At 42.4% G+C, this 24711-nt stretch overlaps 1 protein-coding gene across 2 annotated transcripts in view; it reads left to right on the top strand.

Moving 5' to 3' along the window:
- The window catches only part of GRK4 (G protein-coupled receptor kinase 4), a 409134-nt gene that overhangs the window by 260396 nt on the left and 124027 nt on the right, over positions 1-24711 (top strand). For both annotated transcript variants that reach the window (XM_033950412.1, XM_033950421.1), the window contains exon 5: positions 12339-12439. In XM_033950412.1, the coding sequence (XP_033806303.1) occupies positions 12339-12439 (101 nt within the window). The remainder of the gene's footprint in view (positions 1-12338; positions 12440-24711) is intronic.

The raw sequence follows: 24711 nt of genomic DNA, 5'->3' as shown, positions 1-24711 counted from the left end.
TGTATGAACTATGGCTTTAAAGAAAATAGGCTGGATTAATTTACGTTAAGCCTTTTCCTAATATTTAGTATTTATTTTGAAATTGGATCTCCCTATCTTACTTTCTTGTTTCTCATTTAGGTATTATTGAGGTCTAAGAAAGAGTATTGCAATATTTGAACCTTACATGATTTAGTTTTTTTAATTTTGTATTCAAATGCATGTAATTAATGTTTAAATGTTTTTCTTTGTAAATTTATATATACATGCTTTGAAGATTTATTAAGCTCTGTTTTACTGTTTCAAGTGGATGCTTAATGCTTGAAAAAGATTGAAAATGAATAAAATATAAATTAAAAAAAAAATGATACAGCTCCTCCCCAGAATATTTTTTTAAAAAACCAGTAATGTGCAGGTTTGCGTGTGCAAACGAGCAAAATACTGCAAAACGGTAGCCTGTTTGTGTGTGCTAACTACACATTAAGTGCTTAATGCCCATTAGTAAAAGGAACCCTTATTTCTTTACTTCAGTCTCTCTTTTACTTGACTCTTTTCAACCTATATCATATCAATTCTCTAGTGAACAGAATAAGAATAAGATCAATGGTCCATCTAGCCCAGTATCCTGTTTCCAAAGTGGCTAATCTAGGTCACAAGTACCTGACAGAAACCAAAATAGTAGCAACATTCCATGCACCTGATCCCAGGGCAAGCTGTGGTTTCCCCAATGGTCTGTCTCAATAGCAGACTATGAACTTTTCCTCCAAGAACTTGTCCAAACCTTTTTTAAGCCCATTCATCCGCTGGCATCGAGTTTCAGGGCTTAACTATTTTTTCAGTAAAAAAAAAAAATATTTTCTCTTTATTTGTTTTTAAGGTGTTTCCATTTAACTTCATTGCATGTCCCCTAGTCTTTGTAATTTTTGAAAGAGTGAAAAATCGATTCACATTTACCCGTTCTGCATCACTCAGGATTTTGTAGACCTCAATCATATCTCCCCTCAGCCATCTCTTTTTCAAGCTGAAGACCCCCATCCTCTACCTTTTCCTCACCCCCTTTATCATTTTGGTCATTCTTCTATGAAGTATAAATATAGGGGAAAGGTTTGGTTGTTAACTATTTCACAGATACAAAAACGACACAGGCACAAACATTTGCTACCTCTGTCTGTTCTTATATTTTGTTTTTGTAGGTGCTGCTGTAGAAGTACACTGGAGTTGCTGGTAACTCCTTGTTGTTCTGGGGTGTTGGTAACCGCAATTGACATGTTTGACTAATTTTTTTTCTGCTTTGCTACATTGAAATCATTATGCAGAGGCAGTCACCCAAAAATGTACAGCTGATGCAAAACACATGGATGGAGGAGGAAGTGGCATATGGGGCGATGTTGGAAGAGGCACTAGAGGGAATTAAATTAGACGCACATGACCAAAGTGAAACTTATAAAACCTAGGAGCTTATGTACTGAAGGATTTCTCCCATTTTGTGCCTGTGGGGAAATGCTCATGGCCGATTGTCTGTATCTCATGCATAAATCTGCTTGGACAGAAGTTTCCATTTTTTTGCAAATCTTCTCTGACCCTGGGATTAATATGTAGTTAGCTGCAACTCAGTAAAGTGCTCTCAATCTCTGTTCCTGGAAAATGCTGAAGCATTAGCTGGCTGTTAAGAGAGCTTTCTCACTCTGAACCAATTAAAGGCAGCCACAGAAAATGCTTCCTTCTCGATCCCTCTTCCCGCCTCACCCTGCAGGCAAAGCCTTTATGCCTTGCATCTGTCTGCCTTTGCCATTATGGTCCATCACTGGCCATGTAAAATAGATGAAGGTTAAAACTTTCCAGCCTGTGAGAGTGTTTGGGGAAAAAAAAAAGATAAACTGATGAGGCAATGCTTTTGTCTTTAGTGCTGAAAACATTGGAAATGATCCCTGTTCTGCCTAAAAGCATTTTGGATCTCTTGATCCTTTTTTCCATATCATAAAAGGCCTCCTCAAAGCATTGTCTTCCATTTGAAAATTTAAATTAATAAAGAAAGATTGTAAGATTACAATTTATCACTTATATAGTGCTGAAAGGCATACACAGCGCTGTACATTTTGACATTTAATAGATGGTCCCGGCTCAGAAGAGCTTATAGTCTAACTTGGACAGACAGACAAGACATATAGGGTTAAAGATGCAAAATCCAAGGTGAGAGGAGTTAGAAGTTGAAGGCAGTCTCGAAGAGGTGGGCTTGGATTTAACTGGGCCTTGAACACTATCATAGACAGAGTCCGTCATAGGGATTTGGGAGCTTGTTCCAGGTATAAGGCACAGCAAGGTAGAAGGGGCAGAGTCTGGTGTTAGCAGAGGAAGAGAAGGGCACTGACAGGAGGGACTTAGCTGAGCAGAGCTCACGGGGGGAGGGGGGGAAACACAGGGGAAGATAAGTAAAGAGATAGTGAGGGGCAGGCAAGTGAGTGCATTTGTAGGTCAGTAAGAAGAGTTTGAATTATATTTGGAAACGGATGGGAAGCTAGTGAAGTGACTTTAGGAGGGGGATGACTTGAGTATAGTGGCTCTCATGGAATATGAGTCGTGCAGCCAAATTCTGGACAGATTGGAGGGGAACGAGATGTCTAAGCAGAAAGCCTGAGAGTAATGAGTTGCAGTAGTCTAAGCGTGAGGTGATGAGGGCATGGACGAGGGTTTTGGTAGGAAGGGTCGGATTTTGGTAATATTATAGAGGAAGAAGCGTCAGGTTTTGGAGATTTATTGTATCTGGGTAGCAGTGTTCCCTCTAAGCGGGCGGGTGTTGTGAGCAAACTTTTTTCACCGTGAGCCAAAAATATCGGGCGCCAGCAAGTTATGAGCCAACTCGCCCGATTCTCCTCTCGCCGCCCTGCCATCTGCCGTACGCCTCTTCCGATCGTGCGCTGTGACGAGAAACGTGTGCGCTGCGATGTAATATTTTGTGCGCCAGCGCACGCCAGCGCAGCTTAGCGGGAACACTGGTTCAAATGGTTTTATTTATTTCCCCAAATTTATTTTTGTTATACGCATTGAAAATATTTGATATTGCGTTTAAATCAAAATCTCAATAAACTTGAAACGAGTGCCCGTGAGATTGTGGGAGGGTTAAATACTCAAAACTTAGAAGTTTTTGCTACGCCAGCTTTCTGGTATCTTTACATACAGTGGCGTACCTAGCATATGTAACATCCGGGGCCCATCATTTTTTTGGCACCCCCCCCCATCTGTAAGAAAAACATGATTTTTAGTAACAAACCACACGTCACACATGAGTACCTAGGAAAAGGCAGCATCTTACATATTGCAGTGAGCAGTACATCAATACACCCATTGTAAAACTAAACAAGCCAGACCAGCACAGATCAATCCTACACCGTCAATCCTAACAGAAAACCATGTCTTTCGAACACACAGAACACAGAAAACACCTTCGCCTAGTAAGGAATATGTAATCACAAACTAACCCCTCCCTCTTTTACAAAACTGTAGTGTGGATTTTAGCTACGGAGGTAACAGCTCTGATGCTCATAAAATTCTGAGCATCAGAGCTGCTACCACCAAGGCTGGTGCTAAAAACGCTTCACAGTTTTGTAAAAGGGGGGATAAAATAAAAATACATAGACAAAGGTTAAATTGAACCAGCAAGAAGCTGGACTCTGCATACAATGCTTCACAGAAACAGTGACACATGTCTCCTAAAGCAATAAATAAATAGAAATTTTTTTCTACCTTTGTCTTCTGTGGTTTCTCCTTTCCTCATCTTCTTGTAACTCTCTTCCTTCCATCCACTGTCTGCCGTCTCTCTTCCCCTATATGGCATCTTCTCTCCTTCTATGCCCCTTCCAGAAACTGTATGCCTCCCCCTTCCATCTCTCCTTTCACCCCATTGGTCTGGCATCTCTCTCCTCGCCTTCCCTCTCCCACACCTCTCCTCATAGTCTGGTATCTCCCCTTCCCTGATTCTCTGGCATCTCTCTCCTTTCCTTTTCTTCCATCTTTCGCTCCCCCTCCATGCTCTCACATCTCCCCCTTCCTTTTCCCTTAGACTGGCATACCTTCCTCCTACGCTCCAAGCCCTGGCATCTCCTTTAATTCCCTCCCTCATCTTCCTTCTCCCTCCAGCTGGGTACCGCAACACTCTTCCCTGCAGCTCTGCACTTCCCCACAATTGCCATGCTTCGGTTCCTCTTCTTCCTTCCTTCCTCCCCCCCCCCCCCCCCCCGCGGGACCCTGCGGCACCATCAACTCTTACTCCCTCTAATGTCGGCCCTGCAGCTCCAGACTTCCTCGCACCTTCTCCCCTCCCCCTTTGGATCGCTATTATTTTAAATGTTATAGCCGCGGAGCTGTATCCATCAGTGGAGATGTCTAACCTCGGCCTGCCCCGGAACTCTTACTGCAACAGTGACTTCCTGTTCCTGCCTAGACGGGCGGCTGCTGCAGTAAGAGTTCCGGGGCAGGCCGAGGTTAGACATCTCCACTGATGGATACAGCTCCGCGGCTATAACATTTAAAATAATAGCGATCCAAAGGGGGAGGGGAGAAGGTGCGAGGAAGTCTGGAGCTGCAGGGCCGACATTAGAGGGAGTAAGAGTTGATGGTGCCGCAGGGTCCCGCGGGGGGGGGGGGAGGAAGGAAGGAAGAAGAGGAACCGAAGCATGGCAATTGTGGGGAAGTGCAATCCCCCCAATGCGTCCCCTTACCTTACCGACGCGTGTGTGCGCTGTGAAGAGAAACTTTGCGCTGCGATGTAATATTTTGTGCGCGAGCGCAGGCCAACGCAGCTTAGCGGGAACACTGCTGGGTAGTGAAGGAGAGAGAGAGGAATCAAAGATAACCCCAAGATTGCGAGCAGACAAAACGAGGAGGATGAGAGTGTTGTCCACAGAGACAGGAAATGGAGAGGCAGGTTTAGGCAGGAATATGAGCTCCGTTTCAGGGTGGCTTTAACAAGCCCATTATTGAAAGAAATAAAAATTAATTGGGCAATAGGTGCCAATATTCGTAGGCACAATTCTACAAAAGATAGGTGCCTATCGGCGCCTAACTCCAAAATAGGCGTGTTTAGGGGCAGAAAAGGACTTAGGCACTGCTAAGCACGATTCTCTAAAGGACTTGGGTGCCTATAATGTAGGCCTTTAAAACCCAAGTTTGAAGTTAGGCGCAATTCTGTAATAGGTGCCCAAGTATGATTGCCTGTATTATAGGCGCCTGGCTTTTTGGATGCCATTTGCAGAATTTCCCCCTTACTGCCTCTTGCTTTATGGATGTGCGAACTAGGTAGTAAATACAAATGTCGAGACGCTGGCTGAGTAGCACTTTCACGCCCCCTCCAAAAATATAAACACACACTTAGCGTGCACAAAAACATTACTTATTGCAAAACACTTTAACATGCTTTATGATAAGGATTTTTATGCATGCTATGTGTGCATCAGAGCTTAACACCCTTTAGTGGAAATACTCCTAATGGTGGAATTCATCAGGGTGTTCCACCACAAACAGGAAAACACAACCCCATGTGTAACTATACAGAAACAAAAAAAAAATGGGGAAGGGACCACGCACGTCAGCCTCGAGAATTATCAATTTATTAAAGACATATAAACCATTAAAACATATGCAAAATTAATGTAAGCCAATTAGAGTCTCTAATCATTTTTATGCTGGATCCCAACACGGTCTGTGTTTCGGCTTTATAGAAGAAAGCCTTCCTCAGGAATATACTTGTAGTATCTCTCAGCTCATACAAAATAGCTTGCATGTTTGTTTGTTTATTTCTCACCCGCCCTTATCCAGGGCGAGTTACATATTAAGATACAAAATAAAAGATTTACATTTATCATACAAAACACTTCAGACACACAATATAACAAATTACATACTTACATATCAAATCAAATTACATATAACATACACGTCGCATCAACGACGAATTTACGAATTTCATTTAAGGCCAAAACTGGCCAAACCCACACATTCATCAAAATACAAAATTCCATAAGTCATACAAGATGCCTCAATAACAGACATCAATAAAACAAATAAAACAAACCAGACTATCGAACACCTCCGTGACCAGCACTCAAGAGTCATCACTCCTTCACCCTCAACCAAACTCAGACCCTATATTTCATTTTACAGAACAGATGTCTTTTCAGCAGTTTCCTAAAGTTCTGAACATTTTGCTGCTGGCGAATGTATCCTGGAAGATTGTTCCACTCCCAGGGGCCGATGCAGTGAAAGACACTGTCTCTGTAATGTAGTACCAAATCTAAGGCTATAGGAATATGATGGGTGTCTTAGCATTTAGCGTTGACTAATCATTAGAGCTAAATAGGTTAGCAGGGATCTCAAAGTCCCTCCTTGAGGGCCGCAATCCAGTTGGGTTTTCAGGATTTCCCCAATGAATATGCATTGAAAGCAGTGCATGCACATAGATCTCATGCATATTCATTGGGGAAATCCTGAAAACCCGACTGGATTGCAGCCCTCAAGGAGGGACTTTGAGATCCCTGGGTTAGAGCCTCTTGATGAATTCCCCCCTAAGTGTTGATTTAACCTCTTACATACTGGACAGAAGCTGTGAGATCAGCAGTGGTGTAGGATATGCAATAGCTGCTGAGTCGTCCATAGCATTGATGCTGACAAGAACTCCAGTCCAAAAGGGAAGGTACGGGAAAGCTAACATAATTTTCCTGCCATCTGGGATTTTATAAATATTATAAATGGCTTTTCACATAACATTACGGTTTAATATCTTTTTCAATATTTCATTTTGTCCCAGTGTGATGAAATTGCAATTGCAAAATGTGAATCAGTTCACAGTAAATTACATTCAGCTTGATAATAACTCATGAAGGTTAATGACTGATGTACTTCTTTCGGACCTAATGGCTTTCTGAAGTTCCTTACATTTCCCAACATAGCGTATCTTAACTGATGGTGCTCAACACGACTCTTAGGGAGCTATGCAGAGAAAAATGAAGAATTCTGTGCACAGTATGTTAGTCTATGTGCATTGTCATTTGAGTGGGTGTTATCAGTGTGATCTACCATTAAGCTGGGTTATTTTACCAAAAGTCATGCTATTTTGGCACAAAGTGTCATTTTATGCAATAAACCCTTTGTTAAAATAATTTAACTTGTGGCAGCTAAGTTATTTTTCTTGCTTTTGCTGTGGATGTTATGAGCTGGACTATACTGCCTTTTGTTACATTCACCCACTGATTTTCATCTGTATTAGGCGTACCACCTGGCAGGCTACTTTAGTTGCCCTGTTTTCTTGGACTATTTTTCAGCATTTACACATAAACAGCTTTTGTAGGAGTGGAGTTTTTTTGGCCAGATGAAGCTGAACTGAGGCCTTTTTCTCCACTTCTTTTCTTTTTCCCTTTCTCTTTGGTGAGTGTGAATGTTGTGGGTTGTAAGTAAGGTCTTGTAGTGTTGCTGGGTGTGTGTATCGTTTGTCCGTGTGGGGCTTGTTTTTGAGTGAATAAGGGATATATTCGGGCCCTAATCCTTGAGTATTTATTTCTAGTGAGTCTAATCCTCCCCATCCTCACCTGTTAACTTCCCCTCTTTCCTTAGTGCCGCTGCCACCACGGCAGGCCCCTTTGTCCTCCAAAGTCAGCCACAGCTGTGTGAGACCAATTTCCTGCACGTGCCTCTGCTGGTCACGCCCTTTCTGATGTCATCTTGCTGTGTTGAAAAGATGTGACTGGCAGAGCTAGTGGCAGCACATGCAGGAAACTGGCCCTGTGCATCTTCATGTGGCTTTTAATGCTGACTGATTCCAGCCTGCACTTAGCTCTGGATATTTAAGAGCAAGAACAGGCACTTTGTAAATGCTAAATGGAGTCATAAGGGAGACATTTGAATGCATTCATACGTTGATGCCCATAAATTTTTCAAAGAGCAAACAATTCTGAGAAATCAGGGTTGTGACAATTACACAGACTACAGGAGTATGGGCTCTAGGAAAGGCGTTATTTTAAAACTGGCAATATGGGTATAAATCAAGTGCAGAACTTTTATTTAAATTCCCAGAAAGTGCAACAGGCACAAAAAGAAATGGAAGAAACAATACGCGTAAGAGAACAGAGAACTAAGAAACGAGTGAAACAAAACTTTAAACAGCCCAGTTAGAACTGCTGGCCCTCTTTGGCGGTGGCATCTCTAGACAGAAATATTTGTGGTGGCAACAGGGATGCAAGCTAGGTATGGGGGGGGGGGGGGGGAGTGTTAGCAAACCAAGCAACATTTCCAGAACTAGAAGTTGACATCAGAGGGGGCAGGGGACTGGCAGAGTCAACAGTGCATGCTTGAAGCCTACAACCCAGACTTACCATTTATTGTTTTGCTGCTCATCAGAAGCAGCAGCAGTAGCACTGGTGATTGGTTTGATGGTGTCTCAGGAAGAGGAGAATTTCCCACTTTGTTGGAAGTGTGGGAGATGACCTGCTAAAATGGAATTTGGCAAGTCTATGAAACTGGAGTGGCAAAGGAGGGGGCAACCATTTGGGGGGGCACTTCCACCCCGGTGCCCTCCCCCCCCAATAGCAACACCTATGCTCTTTGACTTCTTGATTCAAGGCCTCAATAGAGCCTCTTGGCTTGCTAAGCTTTCTTTAATTTGTGTTCAGTTTTGGGGTCATGTCAGCCATAAAGTATTGTAAAGCTTGCGGAGTGTTTGGCCAGTGGTCTTTGTGACAACATTTGGGGATGTGAGCATGCTGAGAATGGCCACAAAGCTCAGCTGTGCTCCATGATACCAAATCCAGCACTGTGCACAGAAAGGGAAGTCTGGCCCAAGTTGGATACCTAGCAAGGGCTTCACATTATTGTGGCCATTTTAATGTGGTTTTAAGGGCCAGCTTGCTCATCTACCTACTACCAGTCTCTCTTCTATTCCTATTCCTACTGTATCTGATGCTTTCTCTACGATGCAGTCCATGAGATTACGTAATTAATGCACCTTCTGATGCAATTCCTTTGCCAATTGTAAAGCAATATTTTACAATATTCGGCTCATATATTCACAATATGATTACTAAGAGTGTGTCTTCTGGAACACTACCACCACTATGGAAATCTGCTTCAGTTTACCCTAAACTTAAGCATTCAATTCAAACTCTCCCTTTGGTGAATATTCAAGTTATATAGTTAAATAGCAAATCTCTAATTTTTAGTGAAACTTACAGAAAAAATAGTATTTTCTCATTTATCTAATTTTATTGAACAAACTAATGCACTTCATCCAAATCATTCCACAGAATCTTCACTGATAGGTCTTACCATTTCTATTCTATACTATTTGTATCATAGGAAATCAGTTATATTAATTTCTCTTGATATTACGGCATCTTTTGATTCAATTGATCACTGTCTTTTACTTCACAGGCATAAGACAGTAGGTGTTACAGGAACAGTTTATGACTGGTTTAATTCTTATTTTTCAAATCGATCATATTAGTTTTGCAAGAAGAATCGCCATCTAGGACCTATACTCTACCTTTTGGATTACCACAAGATTCCATTTTGATTCCTATTCTATTGAATCTTTTCTTTGCACCACTACTAATATTAGCACTGTCTATAGGATTCATGGTTTTTGCATATGCGAATGATATTGAATTATCACATCCCTTAGATCCACAAATGTTTTTAGAAATACAAAAAATAAATCAAAATCTGGAACAAATTAGCAACTGGCTACTTCAAAATAGACTCTCTCTTAATACTAATAAATCAAAAATGGTATTCTCCTGTAATGAAAAGAAAAATTAATTTCTCCAATACAGCTTCAATCGACTGCAATTAAAATGGAAACCACTATACAAATACTAGGCATAATCTTGGATAACAATTTTATCACCAAGAAATAAGCCCAGTCGTTAAAAAATGTTTTTACAAATTAAGAATGATACATTCAATCTCTTCTCTTTTAGATCCCTCCTCCATTCTCTCATCATTACTCATCTTGATTATTGCAGTGCCCTATATCAAGTGATTAAGCAAAAAGAGCTTTGATGGTTGCAGATAATACAAAATACTGCTGTTAAACTTCTGACATTAGCTAAAGAATTTAATCATGATCCAAGATGGCCGCAGCAGCCTGTTAGCTGGTTAGATGCCATAGAAAGTTCCTGCTTAGATACCTTATCATGCGAAAAGAAGGTGGAAGAGCGCCGGTGGAGCCTCTCGACACCCAAAATCTCGCTCTTTTGGTACTATCGATGAGATCCTGAGGCGCCTTCAGAGAGAGTCCAATTTACCGGGGATTCGCCCGCTGGAGACCCTGACATGGAGCGACGCCAGGGCTAGATGCCACTCCGGGCCCCGACACTAGAGTCCCGCCTCCGCCGCATAAGAGAGCAAGCTCGCCGCTTGAACTGAGCATGTCCGAAGAGGCAGTGCTCACATTGCGAGAGGCCGGTAGATCAGAGGGCTTGCTATCGGATTCTTCCCGAGAACCTATTAGTCCCGGGAAGTTGCCTGAAGCGGGAATGCAAGCTATGGAGACGGGCCAAGGTTCAGGTGAGACAAAGCCAGAGACTGAGAATTCAAATGTTGCATTTGGAACTTTTTCCCTAATATATAAACCTCCTGAGGTTACATTGGATGCCTTATGGGACCTTGTTGCTAATTTAGGGAAATCAATTACTCCTCAGTTAAATGATTTGGGGGAAAAGAGTGAATGAACAAAAAGAGGAAATTTTCTTGTTGAAACAAGATGTGTCAAAAATAAAAAATGAAACTCAGGAAAGGGCAATAGATTTAACATCAATTAAAAAGATACAAGAAGTGTTGATTAAAGACAATACTGATTTAAGAAGAAAATTGAAAAATTTAGAAAACCAGAATCGTCCTCAACAATTTACGTCTGTTGACTTTCCAAAAATTCTTAAGGTTACTCCAATGGAAATGTTAAGAAGGAACTTTCTGGAAATTTTAAAGGTTCCAGAACAATCGATCTCTCCTTTTGTTTGGGTATATTATTTGCCTAAAAAACAAGAGCAGCAGAATGGAGTGGAAGAGCAATAAGAGCAAACATTAGACATCACTAATTTGTTAGAAGCCTCCAATAAGAGTATTTTTTTAAATATAATTTCATAATCCACTCTTTATCTGGTAGCAATGCTACCATTAATGAGAGTGTCACAGATAAAGAGTGGATTATGAAATTATATTTAAAAAATACAGGTTTTTCCTGAAGTTTCTAAGGAAACACAAAGAAGGAGGTGTCAGTTCTTGATTCTTAAACCTGCTGTAATCTCAATTGGAGGAATTTTCTTCCTTAGATATCCATGCAAATGCATCATAAGATATCAGTCTATAAAATATGTCTTCTTAGCTCCATCTCATTTATCCAGCTTTATTTCACTAAAATGCCTTGGTCAAGAAGAAATTCCAACAAAGAATAGTAATGGACTCACTTCCATCACAGTTTCTTAAAAAATTCACTCTTACTTTAATCTTGGATCTTAATATAGAGGACTTGAGATAGATTAAATGATGTTTAATTTTTTTGTAATTCTTAATTATCATTTTTGACTTAGTTATCAATTTTTGATTTAAAACTATTGTCTTAATCTTTCTGTTCAAGATGTTCAATGCTTTAATGTTTTAAAAAAAATTATAAATAAATAATAAATTTAAAAAAAAATAACTTAATCATGTAACTCGGCACACTGACTGCCGATTGCACATCGATTGACATATAAAATTCTTCTCCTTATATTCAAATCCAGGCAAGAACATTCTCCAGCATTCATAGATAAGATTATTACTTCCGTGTAATCCTTCACGAGCACTTCGTTCTGGTCAACAAAATATCATTATTCCTTCAGTACGCCACATCACCTATGATACTATTCATAATTCCATATTCTCTGTAACAGCTCCAACTTTATGGAATGATCTTCCTGCCTATCTGCCATGAAACCTCTTCAGCCAGATTCAAATCTGGCCTTAAAACTTTTGTTTCTTTTTAAAGATGCTTATGATATTTAATAAAAGGCTTTTATTATAGCATTATTACTCTTTTTTTTCTTAAAACCTATTTTCCTCATGTAATTTAACTTTGTTTACTTTTCTATTATGATATTGTATTCCCCTATTTTCCATTTGGACTTTCCGTACATTTCTCCATCTGGCCTTGTCCTGTTATCCCAATTTGTTTTCATTGTTTTAATTGAATTACATTTTTTAATTGTAGACTGCAAAGATATCTGATGTGCGATATATCAAGATTTAAATAAATTTGAAACTTGAAACTGTGTGTTTCTCAAGACACATGGGTGATTGCTGGCTTGTTTACTGATCTGTTCTGTATTATCTTTAAGTCTGCAGCCCATTTACCGGAAATACCTCAGGATACAGTGAAAGGATGTAGAGAGAAGCTGGAGCAGAGCCCTTGCAAAGAACTTTTTAAAGACTGCACTAGGTAGGTGCTGAATATTAGAGCATGAAAAGAACTGGATTAGAAACTGAAAATAGCAGTTTCAATGGAACACAGGATGGGTGCGGGGGAGTGCTGGATAATAAGTGAATTTCTTTCTTTGCTTATAGGGTCCTTTTTCCTTCTGCTATAAATTTTCTAAATATTTATATGCTATATGGGTCAAATTCTATAAAGGATGCTTATGTTAGACTCTGCTAGGCACCCTGATCATGGCCGCCTAGCAATTTGGGATCCGTGTACAATTTTTTAAAATTGGCTTAATCAGCTTGGTAATTGATGCACTGATTTTCAGCCAATCAAAACAAAAATTAAATGACCAATTAAGAGCTTGTTGCCTAACTCTTAGAGCTCCTTTTACAAAGCCACGCTAGCGGTTTTAACGCACACACCAGATTAGCACGCGTTATAGTGCACGCTAGCCGGAAATCTACCACCTGCTCAAAATGAGGCGTTAGCGGCTAGCGTGTGCGGCAATTTAGCACGTGCTATTCCGCGCGTTAAGGCTCTAGCGCAGCTTTGTAAAAGGAGCCCTTAGGACTCCTAAGCAGAGACGCACTCTGACGCCTAATGATGCCTACCTGAAAAGAAGGCATGGTTAGGGGCAGAGAATAGGCGTGGTAGACTTAGGCATTGCTAGCATCCTAGCGGCTGATTGGCAACCGTGCCAAGTGGTGCCTACAATGTAGGTTAGACATCATTTATAGAATCAGTCCCTATGCCAACAGCAATAAAGCAGTGTCTTTTCCCTTTGCTATTTTATACTTTCTCTTTTTTTCCTTTTTTTTTATCCTGGTGTTACGACTTTCTACACCAGCTGGAGATGAGATAGTAAAACAAAGAATGACAGCAGATAAAAAATCTCAGAGCTCAGTTGTTTTCCCAGTTCTGCCGTTTGCTTATGTCCGATTTATACTTTTAGACATATTAAAATGGGAATGGTGGGGGTCGATATTCAACTGGACAGCACTCAGTATTTTGCTGACCGTCACTAGTGTTATACCCAGAAATTCAGTGCTGGGCCTTGTCCCGGCTCCAGCACTGAATTTCCAGGTTTACAGAACTGGTGAATCACATAGAGATGGGACTGACTTTAAAGCAGACTTTTTATGAGGTTACCTTGGCATGTTAAGTGCTGAATTTTGGCATTTATCCAGCCAAGTTCTGATTTTGCTCCTAGATGCCCCCTCCCCCTTACACACAAAGTAGCTAACTTCAAGTTGGGCGCTAACCAGACATTTTCAGCAGCAGTAACCAGTTAAGTGCCACTGGATATGACTGGTTAGTCTCGAGCAAGCGATTTAACCAGCCAGGAGCTTTTTCTGGCCCATTAGATCACTTTCAATAAGGACCCCAAAATGTTTCCTCATGTATTTTTCTGTTGATTAAGGCTATTCATGTGTAGTATTATCTAACATACTCTTTCTTAGGCAAGTTGTTATATGGAACAGAAGCATTTAGGAGCGAGATGTGTATGTTTATGTTTCTTGTGTGATTGTATGCTACTGTCCTGTTTTTAATGGAATTCTCTTTCTATTTTAATTAATCATATTTTGAACCATCTTGATTTGCACTGCAACAAAGGCAGTATTATCAAGTTCAAAAAATGATAAACAATTTTTTTTACTCCCCTTCCAAAATGCTTTTGGGAGCTCTTGAACCATAGGGCTCCCATGGTTTCCTCTGATACAGGTGAAGTGATGTATGATTGCCCTTACAGCTTTCGGGACCTACTTATTATCCAAAAACAAACCCACTAACCAAAGCACAAATATTCCAAGCAAAATGAGTTCACCGGTGCAAAACTGAAGCACACATATATTACTGGGAGTGAGCAACTTAAGTGGTGGTTGATATCTCCGTCCTCTTGCAAAACACCATCTGACATACTCCTTGCCCACTGCTATAGGAGGAGAGTGTGGTGCAGTGGTTAGAGTTCCAGCCTCAGCATCCTGAGGTTGTGGATCTACTCTAAACCCTGCACTGCTCCTTGTGACCTTGGGCAAGTCACGTAATCCTCCACTGTCCCAAGTATATTAGATACTGCAACGCCAGATCCGTATGCAATAAGACCCAAATTGTGAAAGACCTTCTTGCGGATTCTGATCCTGGATTCTTCTGCATCATAGAGTCCTGGATCACCAAAGACGATCTCTTTACACAAAACGAGCTATGTCCCCAGGGCTACCAAGGCCTCTTTTCTCCTAGATTAAACCGAAAAGGAGGTGGCCTGGCACTCCTCTACAAATCTTTCTTTGATGTTCAGCTCCTCGAAAAAGGCAGTCATCGCTCACTTGAATACATGTTAGCCTCAGTCAACGATGAGCTCCATCCTCACCCACTGGGTATCTTATCATTATATCGCCCGCCCACCCCCTGGAGCAATTCCTCCGAGCTTGTTTACGAGACCATATCTAACGCGTTCCTTAAGTTCCAAAGACTCCCTGATCATCGGAGATATCAACCTCCACCTTGATGACTCCACCAGCAAGGATGCATCTGATTTCAATAATTTCCTCACCTCCCTTGGCTTCTCTCCCCCCGCCTCCTCTCCAACCCACGACAGAGGCCACACACTAGACATCATCAGCTTCCTCGATCTCACGGATTACAAAACTTCGACCAATGACATCCGTTGGGACCACGTCCCCTGGTCCGACCACTTCTTAGGAACCTTCTCCCTCCCCATCTTCATGTCACACCTTGGAATCTCATCCCATACCCCTAAGTCCATTACTTTCCGCAAGAAAATTTCAAGTGATCAGTTCTGGTCCAAATTTCTCGACAATCTCTCATCCAAGCCTAAGCCTCCAGATTCTGTAACCAACTGGCACAAATGGATTACTCTCTCAGAATCCACCTACCACTCTCTTGCCCCACCCTCCACCAAAACCGTCACCTACTCCCGTAAGGCCCCCTGGTACCTCCCTCACCACAGGGTACTAAAACAAAAATGTCGATCCCTGGAACGCATCTGGAAAAAATCTAAATCCCCCACAGACAAACAACTCTGGAGAGTCAACATTAAATTTTACAACAACGCACTCAAAGCGCTAGGAAAAACTTTTATGGGGACAAGATCTCCAGATCAAACAACCAGACCAGCATGCTGTTCAATATCTGGCGCTCCCTAATCCCCAACACCAACCCTTCCTTACTCCCCTCCTCCCCATCAGCCGACCTATTAGCAAACTTCTTCAATGGAAAGGTCACCACCTTAAGTAGCTCCTTCCCTCCTGCAGTCTCCTACAATTCTCTAGTGTTCGCCACCCCCAAACCTACTCCAAATGTCATCACCCCTGTCCCAGTCAACAGATCCTGGACTGCCTTTGAGCAAGTATCCGAATCGCAGGTCCTCAAGCTCTGCCAGAAATTGAAATCCTGTAACTGCACCTTGGATCCATTTCCATCCTATCTATTTGAGAAATACCCACACAGGCATCTCATCACTCACCAAACTCATAAACTCTGCTCTATTATCGGGCCTCTTCTCACCTGAAATGGGACACATTGCATTGACCCCCCTACTGAAGAAAGCTGACCTAGATCCCTCCATCCCATCCAATTATCGCCCTATAGCGAACATCCCGCTCCTAACCAAACTGCTTGAATCTATTGTCTCCTCCCAACTCTCAGCCTACCTGGAAAGATTCTCTATCCTCCTACCCTATCAATACGGCTTCAGACCTAACTTCAGTACTGAAACCCTCCTGGCCTCCCTAACCTCGAAGATCCAACAACTCCACTCTCACAAAAAATTTGCTGTTCTACTCCAATTCGACCTCTCTGCAGCCTTCGACGTTGTCCATCATGACATTCTAATCTTCCTACTCTCCGAGATAGGCATCAGCTCCACGGTCCTTGATTGGTTCTCGAATTTCTTACGTTCTCGCTCTTACATCGTCACCAAGAATGGTACCTCATCCTCCCCGTGGATACCGACATGTGGAGTTCCACAAGGCTCCCCCCTATCCCCTATCCTCTTCAACATTTATATGTCCTCCCTGAACCTCCTCCACCTTTCCTCCCTAGAAATACTCTACACTTACGCTGACGATATCCTGATCCTCCTCGAGACCGACGCAAATCTCACCAATCTCGCAGCAAACATCTCTTCATGCATAACCAAACTTCAATCCTGGGCTCTTGCTGTACAAATGAAACTGAATGAGTCCAAAACCAAACTACTTTGGCTTGGCCCCAAACTTGATCACTTACCCACTTCCATCCCACTGCCCACAGGCTCCTCCCTACAACTAGAGTTCTCTAGCAAAGTTCTGGGCATCACCATAGATTCCTCGCTATCCTTCAATGACCACCTCAACTCCCTGATAAAAACATGCTTTCACAGCCTTCACATGCTGAGGAAAGTGAGGTCCTGCTTCCACCAAAAACACTTTGCCGTGCTCGTACAGTCCATCATCCTCTCCAGATTGGACTATTGCAATTCCATCTACCTTAGCTTAACAAAGAAAAGCCTCCACAGACTCCAACTAATCCAGAACACCGCGGCCAAACTTATCTTCTCAAAAGCAAATTTGACCATGTCTCTCCGCTCCTGTCCAAGCTGCACTGCTTCCTGTCATCTCCAGGGTCCATTTTAAATGTGCCTGCTTAACCTTCAAGATGCTCCACGGCATCCTTCCACCTCTTATTCCTCTATCCTGGAATTCCTCAATTCCATTCTCCACCAGATCCACGCAAAAATTAAAACTATCCTTCCCCTCCTCAAAGGGTATCTCCCTCGTCGGTAAACTCGGGTCCTCCCTCCACTTCAGAATCGTTCAGCTCTGGAATAGTCTCCCCTCCCCTCTCCGCATCTTGAGCCCCCTTCTACCATTCCGTAAGCTTCTGAAGACTTGGCTCTTCTCCAAAACGTAACCCGTCCCCTCCCTATTATTATCACACCTAACCTCTCTCTTACTTACTTCTATATACCCACTGGAGTTCCGTTGCTTTCCTAACCATGTAAACCGTGTCGAGCTCCACCTGTGGAGATGATGCGGTATATAAACCCAAGATTTAGTTTAGTTTAGTTTAGATAAACTGTGAGTCTACCGGGACAGATAGGGAAAATATTTGAAGTACCTGTATGTAAACTTCTTTGAGTATGGTTGTAAAAACTCCCAATCCCTCCTATAGTTATATAAAGTTATATCCTTTGGAGACAGAACTTTATATAACAGTCAATTTCCTCAGAGTACAGAGGTGTTTGTCTTTGAGGCAGCATTGAGAAACATGAAGAGCATGTTCTTTCTTTGCAAGCAAGTTATCTATAATTTTCCCTTGGTTCACATTGTTGGAATCTAGAGCTAAACCAATGCCGGCCATACTTTTATATGGTCTGTGCCCCAAAAATGGCAAGGGCAGATCAAGATCAAGTATGTATTTGTTTTATCACATCATATCCTATGCTATGAGTTTATCTTGTTGAGCAGGCTGGATAGACTATGCAGGTCTTTATCTGCCATCATATACTGTGGTGCTTAGTTTTGGAGGCCTATTCATGGTTTGGATGTCTGAAAATTGACATTTAGACACCAATTTTATATAGCTAGGATATGGATGTGTGAAACTGCTGTGCATCAGTATGGCAAGAGGACATGGTCTGGTGTCTGGACATGCTTGGAGTGGGAGTTAGGCAGGCTTAAAACATGGACATTTGTTCCCCATTGTAGATGAAGAAGGAAGATGGTCATCTGGATTTAAACCCGCCACCTGGAATGTCTGGGGACGCTTGTTGGAAGGGTCAGGTACTATTTGCACTTACCCTGTGTTCTCTGTAAAACAGAACACAGAATAAGTTCAAAGTATGTACGCTACATGCAGGGAGAGTACCTAGCATCTGCCCTGCATGTTATGCACAGGACATGTTGAGCCCGCATAACCACACACAGGGAGGTGGTGCATTCCCAGAACACATTTCTCTCCTTTCTGACCCGCCTTACCGCTGGGAAGTCCAGAGTCCGGTCCTACCCCCCTATCAAAAGTTCTGAACCCACTTCCCAGCCAATTGTTTTGCAATCCCTCTCCCCAGTTCCGAACCCCCATCTCTAATCCCCCTCTTATCTCCCCAATTGAATCCCAATCCCCCAACATCAAGCCCAACCCCAGAAAAAAAAAAGCAGAGCAGCCCCAAGTGCTGGAAGGTACAGGAAGACTGCTGCAGCTCCTGGAACTACTAAGATCCACGATCTACCTTTTCAGAAAGGAGTGTGTGGCGCAGTGATTAGAGCTACAGCCTCAATGTCTTTAGGTTATGGGTTCAAATACCATACTGCTCCTTGAGACCTAGGGCAAATCACCTAATCCCCCCATTGCCCCAGATTCATTAGGTTGTGGGTTAAACAAGGTTAAGGCAGTTAGTGAGTCCACTGGAATAGATAGGGAGAAATACTTGAGTACCTGAATGTAAACCACTAGGGCTATAAGTTATATATAACTGCTAAAATAATAAGTAGAAGAGTATCTTATTGAGGAGTTGATTGTCTCACCCTCAAGCAGGTTCAGGTTTATTTTAGTATTATAGGAGGAAGTGCTTTTCACTTTCTATGATTTTGGAGTGGCTTTTCTGAATAAGGACTTGCTATACTGTAGGGTCATGAAATGGTTAACTGTTGTTTAAAATATTGCTCTGGCCTACATAGCTGAAAACAGTGTACAATCTACTGACTTCATCTGCCTAAAATGTATGTCCCTACCTTACCACATTGTAAGCTAAATAGATAAGAGTTTGAGCCATGATGTACCCTGCCCTTCTGTACATGTAACATTTAGACCTGTAAGATTTAGATAAGCAGAGAAATGAGCTAGTTTCCTATAGGACTATAAGTTGTATCCCTGAACCTATCATAAGTGCTGGCTTAGGACCAATAATAATTGTAGAAAAGTTATAGAAGTAACAAATTAAAATTGTAGTTTTTGCATATATTAGTTTGCGTATGCTTAGTGAAAAGGGCATAAAAGTCCATGCATTTCCTGATTCTAACATTCTAGTAGGCACTAGAGTTCGGTATGCTGTAATAAACCTCTTGTACTTTCTTCACGCCTCTGACTTTGTGTGTCCAAGTGACCTTTCAATACAAGCTCAGGTCTTCATGACCACGCTTACCCCAGCAAAGATCAAGGACTTGGATCCCAACCATTTCCTGCTTGCTTCACACACTTAACAGAAGTAGCTCCTGAGTGGGAGGGGTGAGGGGATGAGTGCTTGCTGTGGGTTTTTTTCTGGGGCTGGGTTTGGTGTTGGAAGATCAGGATTCAGTTTGGGAGAGCAAGAGGGGGATTGGTACAGGGGAGGGGTTTGGAGTGGGGTCAGAGCTCAGGAGGGGGCTTGGAACCAGAGGGGTATTCGAGAGAGAGATCAGGCCCTGTTGGTGTGGGGAGATGGGTGACAGCTCAGGGCATTATGAACATCTATGTTGTTGTTTTATAGCATGGACTTTCATGTGCTGTGAAAGGAGCATCTTTATACTTACTTTTTGGCCATCCGTATTTTGGACTTTTTTTTTTTTTTCTAAAATGGACGGTCATGCTGCACTTAACTGGCCATAGACATCCATTTCACAATGAATTTTGCAGCAGGCTCTACATCAGCAGATCCTGTTCTAAAATACTGAATGAACTTCAGATGTCCTGACTTGGATGTCTGATTTCTGACTTAAGCATCTTGTCTACAAATCTGCTCCATATTACTATGTAATTTGCTGAAGGAATTGAAGAGAGATTTCTGGACCCTTTATATTGGATGGGCTGTTTTCACATTGGTTAATATCCTCGTAAAGGCCATGCTTTTGTTCTTCTCTATAGTCCTTGCCTAATGTGTAGAGTATGGCTGGTGATGAATCTGAGATCTAGCCGTAATTGACATTTTATTGATCTTCTTTCCTGTGCAACCTACTGAGCTAATATACGAGTGAGGTTTTTGTGATTTTGACAGTTATGAAAGTGATGCCATTGAAATTTATGTAGGTGATTGTGAGACTGATGCAGCAATGGTGAAATGTCAAATCATTTCTATCCATTCCATCAATTCTCTTACAGGCAAACCTTCTGCAGTTGAAAAGCAACAATTTCTCTGATGCTGCCATTCTGTTTCTCTGTCAGTCTTTAGAGGATGCTGAACAACAATGCAAATCATTTCCTTTAGGGGAAGGAAACAAAATCCAGGCAATTTGCATGCTATTTCAGTGCACTAATAGCAGATTTGTTGGGTCAACCCAACTACTGTGGCATGGGTTGACCCAACTCTTGTTCTTCACATGAGATACATGTTGCTGAGCTAGTTTTGTTACAAGACACCATTCATTTTTTTAGCAGTGTTCATAGTGTGAATCCTGACTGCAATCAGCTAAAAGGAAGATGAGTCAGAGGGGTGGGCAAAGTTTACAGGAAGAGGAGGGAAAAAGGAACTCTACCTGGGCTGAACATGAAAGAGGAGAGAGGAGGAATTTGGTGGTAAAGGGAGAGAGAGAAGACTGTATTTATTTGGACTTTGCTCAAGCCCTTTTCAGTAGTTATGTTCAGGTACAGTAAGTAGTTTCTTGTCAGGTCCACAATCTAATCTTTATACTTGAAGCAGTGGAGGGTTAGGTGACTTGTCCAGGGTTACATGGAGTAGCAGTGGGAGTTGCATCAGGCACACTTGGATATTAAGCCCAGTGCTCTAACCACTAGACCAGTGTTTCTCAACATGTGGTACGCATACCCTTGGGGGTACTTGGGTCGCTTGTTGGGGGTACGCAGTATGGCCACCGCGAAGAATATTCCCTGCCCACCCATCCATCAGAGCCGCGCTGCCACTGCCGGGGATCCCTCCTTGCTGCCCACCCCACCCGCTGAAACTGCTGCTGGGGATCCCTGCTCACCTCTCCCTCTCCTCCCTCCTGAAGCCAACCCACAGGGCTTCACTTTGATGTCAGAGATGACATCAGAGGAAAGCCTTCTGGGTCAGGGGGAAGAGGGAGGTTCCCAGTTATCCCTTTGCCGCACTCGCTTCTTCTGCCTTCAACGACTTGTTGGGGGGGATGTGCAGCCAGGAGCAGTTCACACGCTGCATTAGCTGACTTGGAAACCTTCTCTCTGATGTCAGAGCTGACGTCAGAGGGAAGGTTTGTGGGTCAGCCATGTACAGCATGTGAATTGCGCTGCCTGCACTGTCCCCCCCCCCCCAATGAGCCACTGAAGGAAGATGGAGTGAGTGCAGTTTAAACAAGTAAGGGGACACAATCTTTCTGGGACAAAGAGAGAAAGGAGGGGGTGAGGAAGGAGCATGTTGGGGCATTGGAGGGGCACAATTCTGGGACAATAGCTGGAAGGCGAGGAGAGTGAGGGGCACAAACTCGACTCAGAAGGAAGGGAGGTGGCATGAAAATGGGACACAGAAGGGAGGGAGGAGGCACTAACTTGGGATATAGGAGAGAGGGAATAGAAAGGATGAATTGTTGGGCATGAGTGTGTCATTGAGAGGGAAAGAGATGGTTGCACATGGGGAAAATAAGAAAGAGGAAAATTGGGCATAGAGAGGAGAGAGATAAAGATGTATGGGGAAGAGAGGGATGAGAGGGAGAAATGTTGGATATGGTGGTGGAGAGGGAACAGAGGGACAGATTGAAGAGGATGCAAGGGGGAGGAATATTAGAAAAAGCACATAAAAGAATCTACGCCACCACCCCAGCATACATAGGATCCAAGCTAACCCTGTACACCCCCACCTGCCTCCTCTTCTCTGAAACAGAGAAATGCCTATGCATCCCCCCCCCAGGAAGGTCTCTCCTGTCAGAAACCGCCCGCAAATGCTCCTACAGCCACTTCATCCCCCATCTCTGGAACCAACTCCCCACATAAATCAGACTACAGAACTCTCTGATGACCTTCCAGAAAGCAGTAAAGACCCTCCTCTTCAATTGAAATTCTAACTGCAAACTACCCCTTGACCACCTTATATTCCTCCTCCTTTCTGCACTCTCCTGTACTTAAGTTGCTGTATAGTCTTTGAACTGTGCAAAATATACTTAAGTTGCTGTATAGTCTTGTACTATCCAAAATGTTTTCCATTGTGAATGTTGACTTGTAACCTGTTCTGAGCTACTGGGAGGACGGGATAGAAATTGAAATAAATAAATAAATATATATTGATGGAGGGAGAGATGTGGCATGGTGCTGGAGAGGGGTGATAGAAGGAGAAATGAGCATGGGGCTGGTGGGCAATGGTGAAAAATGCTGCACATGATCCAGGGGATGAGAGAGGGAGAAATGTTGGACTCATGGAAGGACAGAGAGAGATATGTTGGTTGGGGAAGGGAATGAGGTCCGGAGGAGAGGAAGAGTGCAGGAGTCATAAAGAAAGAAATATTGGATGCACAGTCAGAAGGAAGTGCAGCTAAGAAAGAAAGAAATATTGGATGCACAGTCAGAAGGAAGTGCAACTGATTTAAGTGGGCAAGACACATTTCGATCACTAAATTGAAAATAAAATCATTTTTCCCACCTTTGTTGGCTGATTATTTCATGAGTCTCTAACAAAGGTAGGAAAAATGATTTTATTTTCAATTTAGTGATCGAAATGTGTCCATTTTGAGAATTTATATCTGCTGTTATATTTTGCACTTTATTTTTATGTTTTTCTGTAGTTGTTACTGAGATGACATTACATATTTTAAACATCTGCCTTGACTTCTTTGAAAAAAATACCCTGAATATAAATGATAATTTTAACATTTTCTCTGCATAGTGTAATAAGATTATATTGTGTGTATATAAAAAATGGATGGGAGAAATTGCATTACAATTAGTACTGTTATTATGGGGGGTGGGGTCAGGGCAGAGGTACTCGGTTGATATTTGTTAGATTTAGAGGGAACATGGCTTGAAGAAATTGAGAAACACTGCACTAGACTACTTCACTATTTGGATTAGGAGTAAGAGGAAAGAGGACTTCATTGTTTCTCATACTGGGACAGGGAAGTGTTGACAAGGAGCCTGTGGGGGGCTCCAGTGGGAATGGAGATTCATAGGGAAAAAGGCTTGGGAACTACATGTAAAAAATGCCTTTGGAGATTCGGCACTTCATGGATTATGTGCTTCTGATTTCCAGTTTAAGATGTTTATTAAATGTTAGCCAAGCATCATCCAGATAACCATGATAGAGCTTGGTGGAAAATTCTGATAGAGTGCTTACCTCCCAGAAGAGTAAACATAAACTGGTCAATATTCAGTCTGCAGTGGTCAGCTTTTTTTCTTTTTTTTTAACTATCTGCCACGGGCAGAATTAGCCCTGGATATTCAGTGCTGGCAACTGCACTGAATATCTAGGACTAATGGCTCCTTTTACTAAGCAGCGGTAGCGTTTTTAGCGTGCGCTGCAGATTAGCGCACGCTAACCCCCATGCTACGAGGAAAAAACTAACGCACAGCTTAGTAAAAGGAGCCCTAAGTTAATGGTGTTAGTTGGCAGAACTTGTGTGGGTCCAGGACGTGCATTTAAAAAAGAAATGCAATATCGGCAGCAATGCAACCCAATCCCTACACCACACCCCCAAGGAATAGGAGGCTGCTCCAGCAACCATCCCGCCAGCATCTATGTGGGTCTAACAAGGTGCTGGCTAATATTCAGACCAGTATGTAGTTATTATTCATTTTGTTTTTATTATTACTTATTGAGATTTATTAACTTAATTTTAATAAAGAGATTCACCCAAAGCAGTTCACAATACCAGATGCTCTTAGGTATTTTCTCTGTCTGTCCCAGCAGGCTATTACTACTGCTATTAATTATTTCTATAGTACTACCAGATGTACGCAGTGCCATACATAAGAACATAAGAATTGCCGCTGCTGGGTCAGACCAGTGATCCATCATGCCCAGCAGTCCGCTCATGTGGCAGCCCTCTGGTCAAAGACCAGCGCCATGAGACTACTCCTACCTACGTATATTCCGGTTCAGCAGGAACTTGTCTAACTTTGTCTTGAATCCCTGGAGGGTGTTTTCCCCTATGACAGACTCCGGAAGAGCGTTCCAGTTTTCTACCACTCTCTGGGTGAAGAAGAACTTCCTTACATTCGTGCGGAATCTATCCCCTTTCAATTTTGGAGATTGTCCTCTCGTTCTCCCTACCTTGGAGAGAGTGAACAACTTGTCCTTTTCCACCAAGTCTATTCCCTTCAGTACCTTGAATGTTTCAGTCATGTCCCCTCTCAATCTCCTCTGTTCAAGGGAGAAAAGGCCGAGTTTCTCTAATCTTTTGCTGTACGGCAAC

This window comes from Geotrypetes seraphini, chromosome 1 (genome assembly GCF_902459505.1).
Source record: "Geotrypetes seraphini chromosome 1, aGeoSer1.1, whole genome shotgun sequence".
Lineage (NCBI taxonomy): Eukaryota > Metazoa > Chordata > Amphibia > Gymnophiona > Dermophiidae > Geotrypetes > Geotrypetes seraphini.
This window is presented reverse-complemented; position numbering and strand designations above follow the sequence as displayed.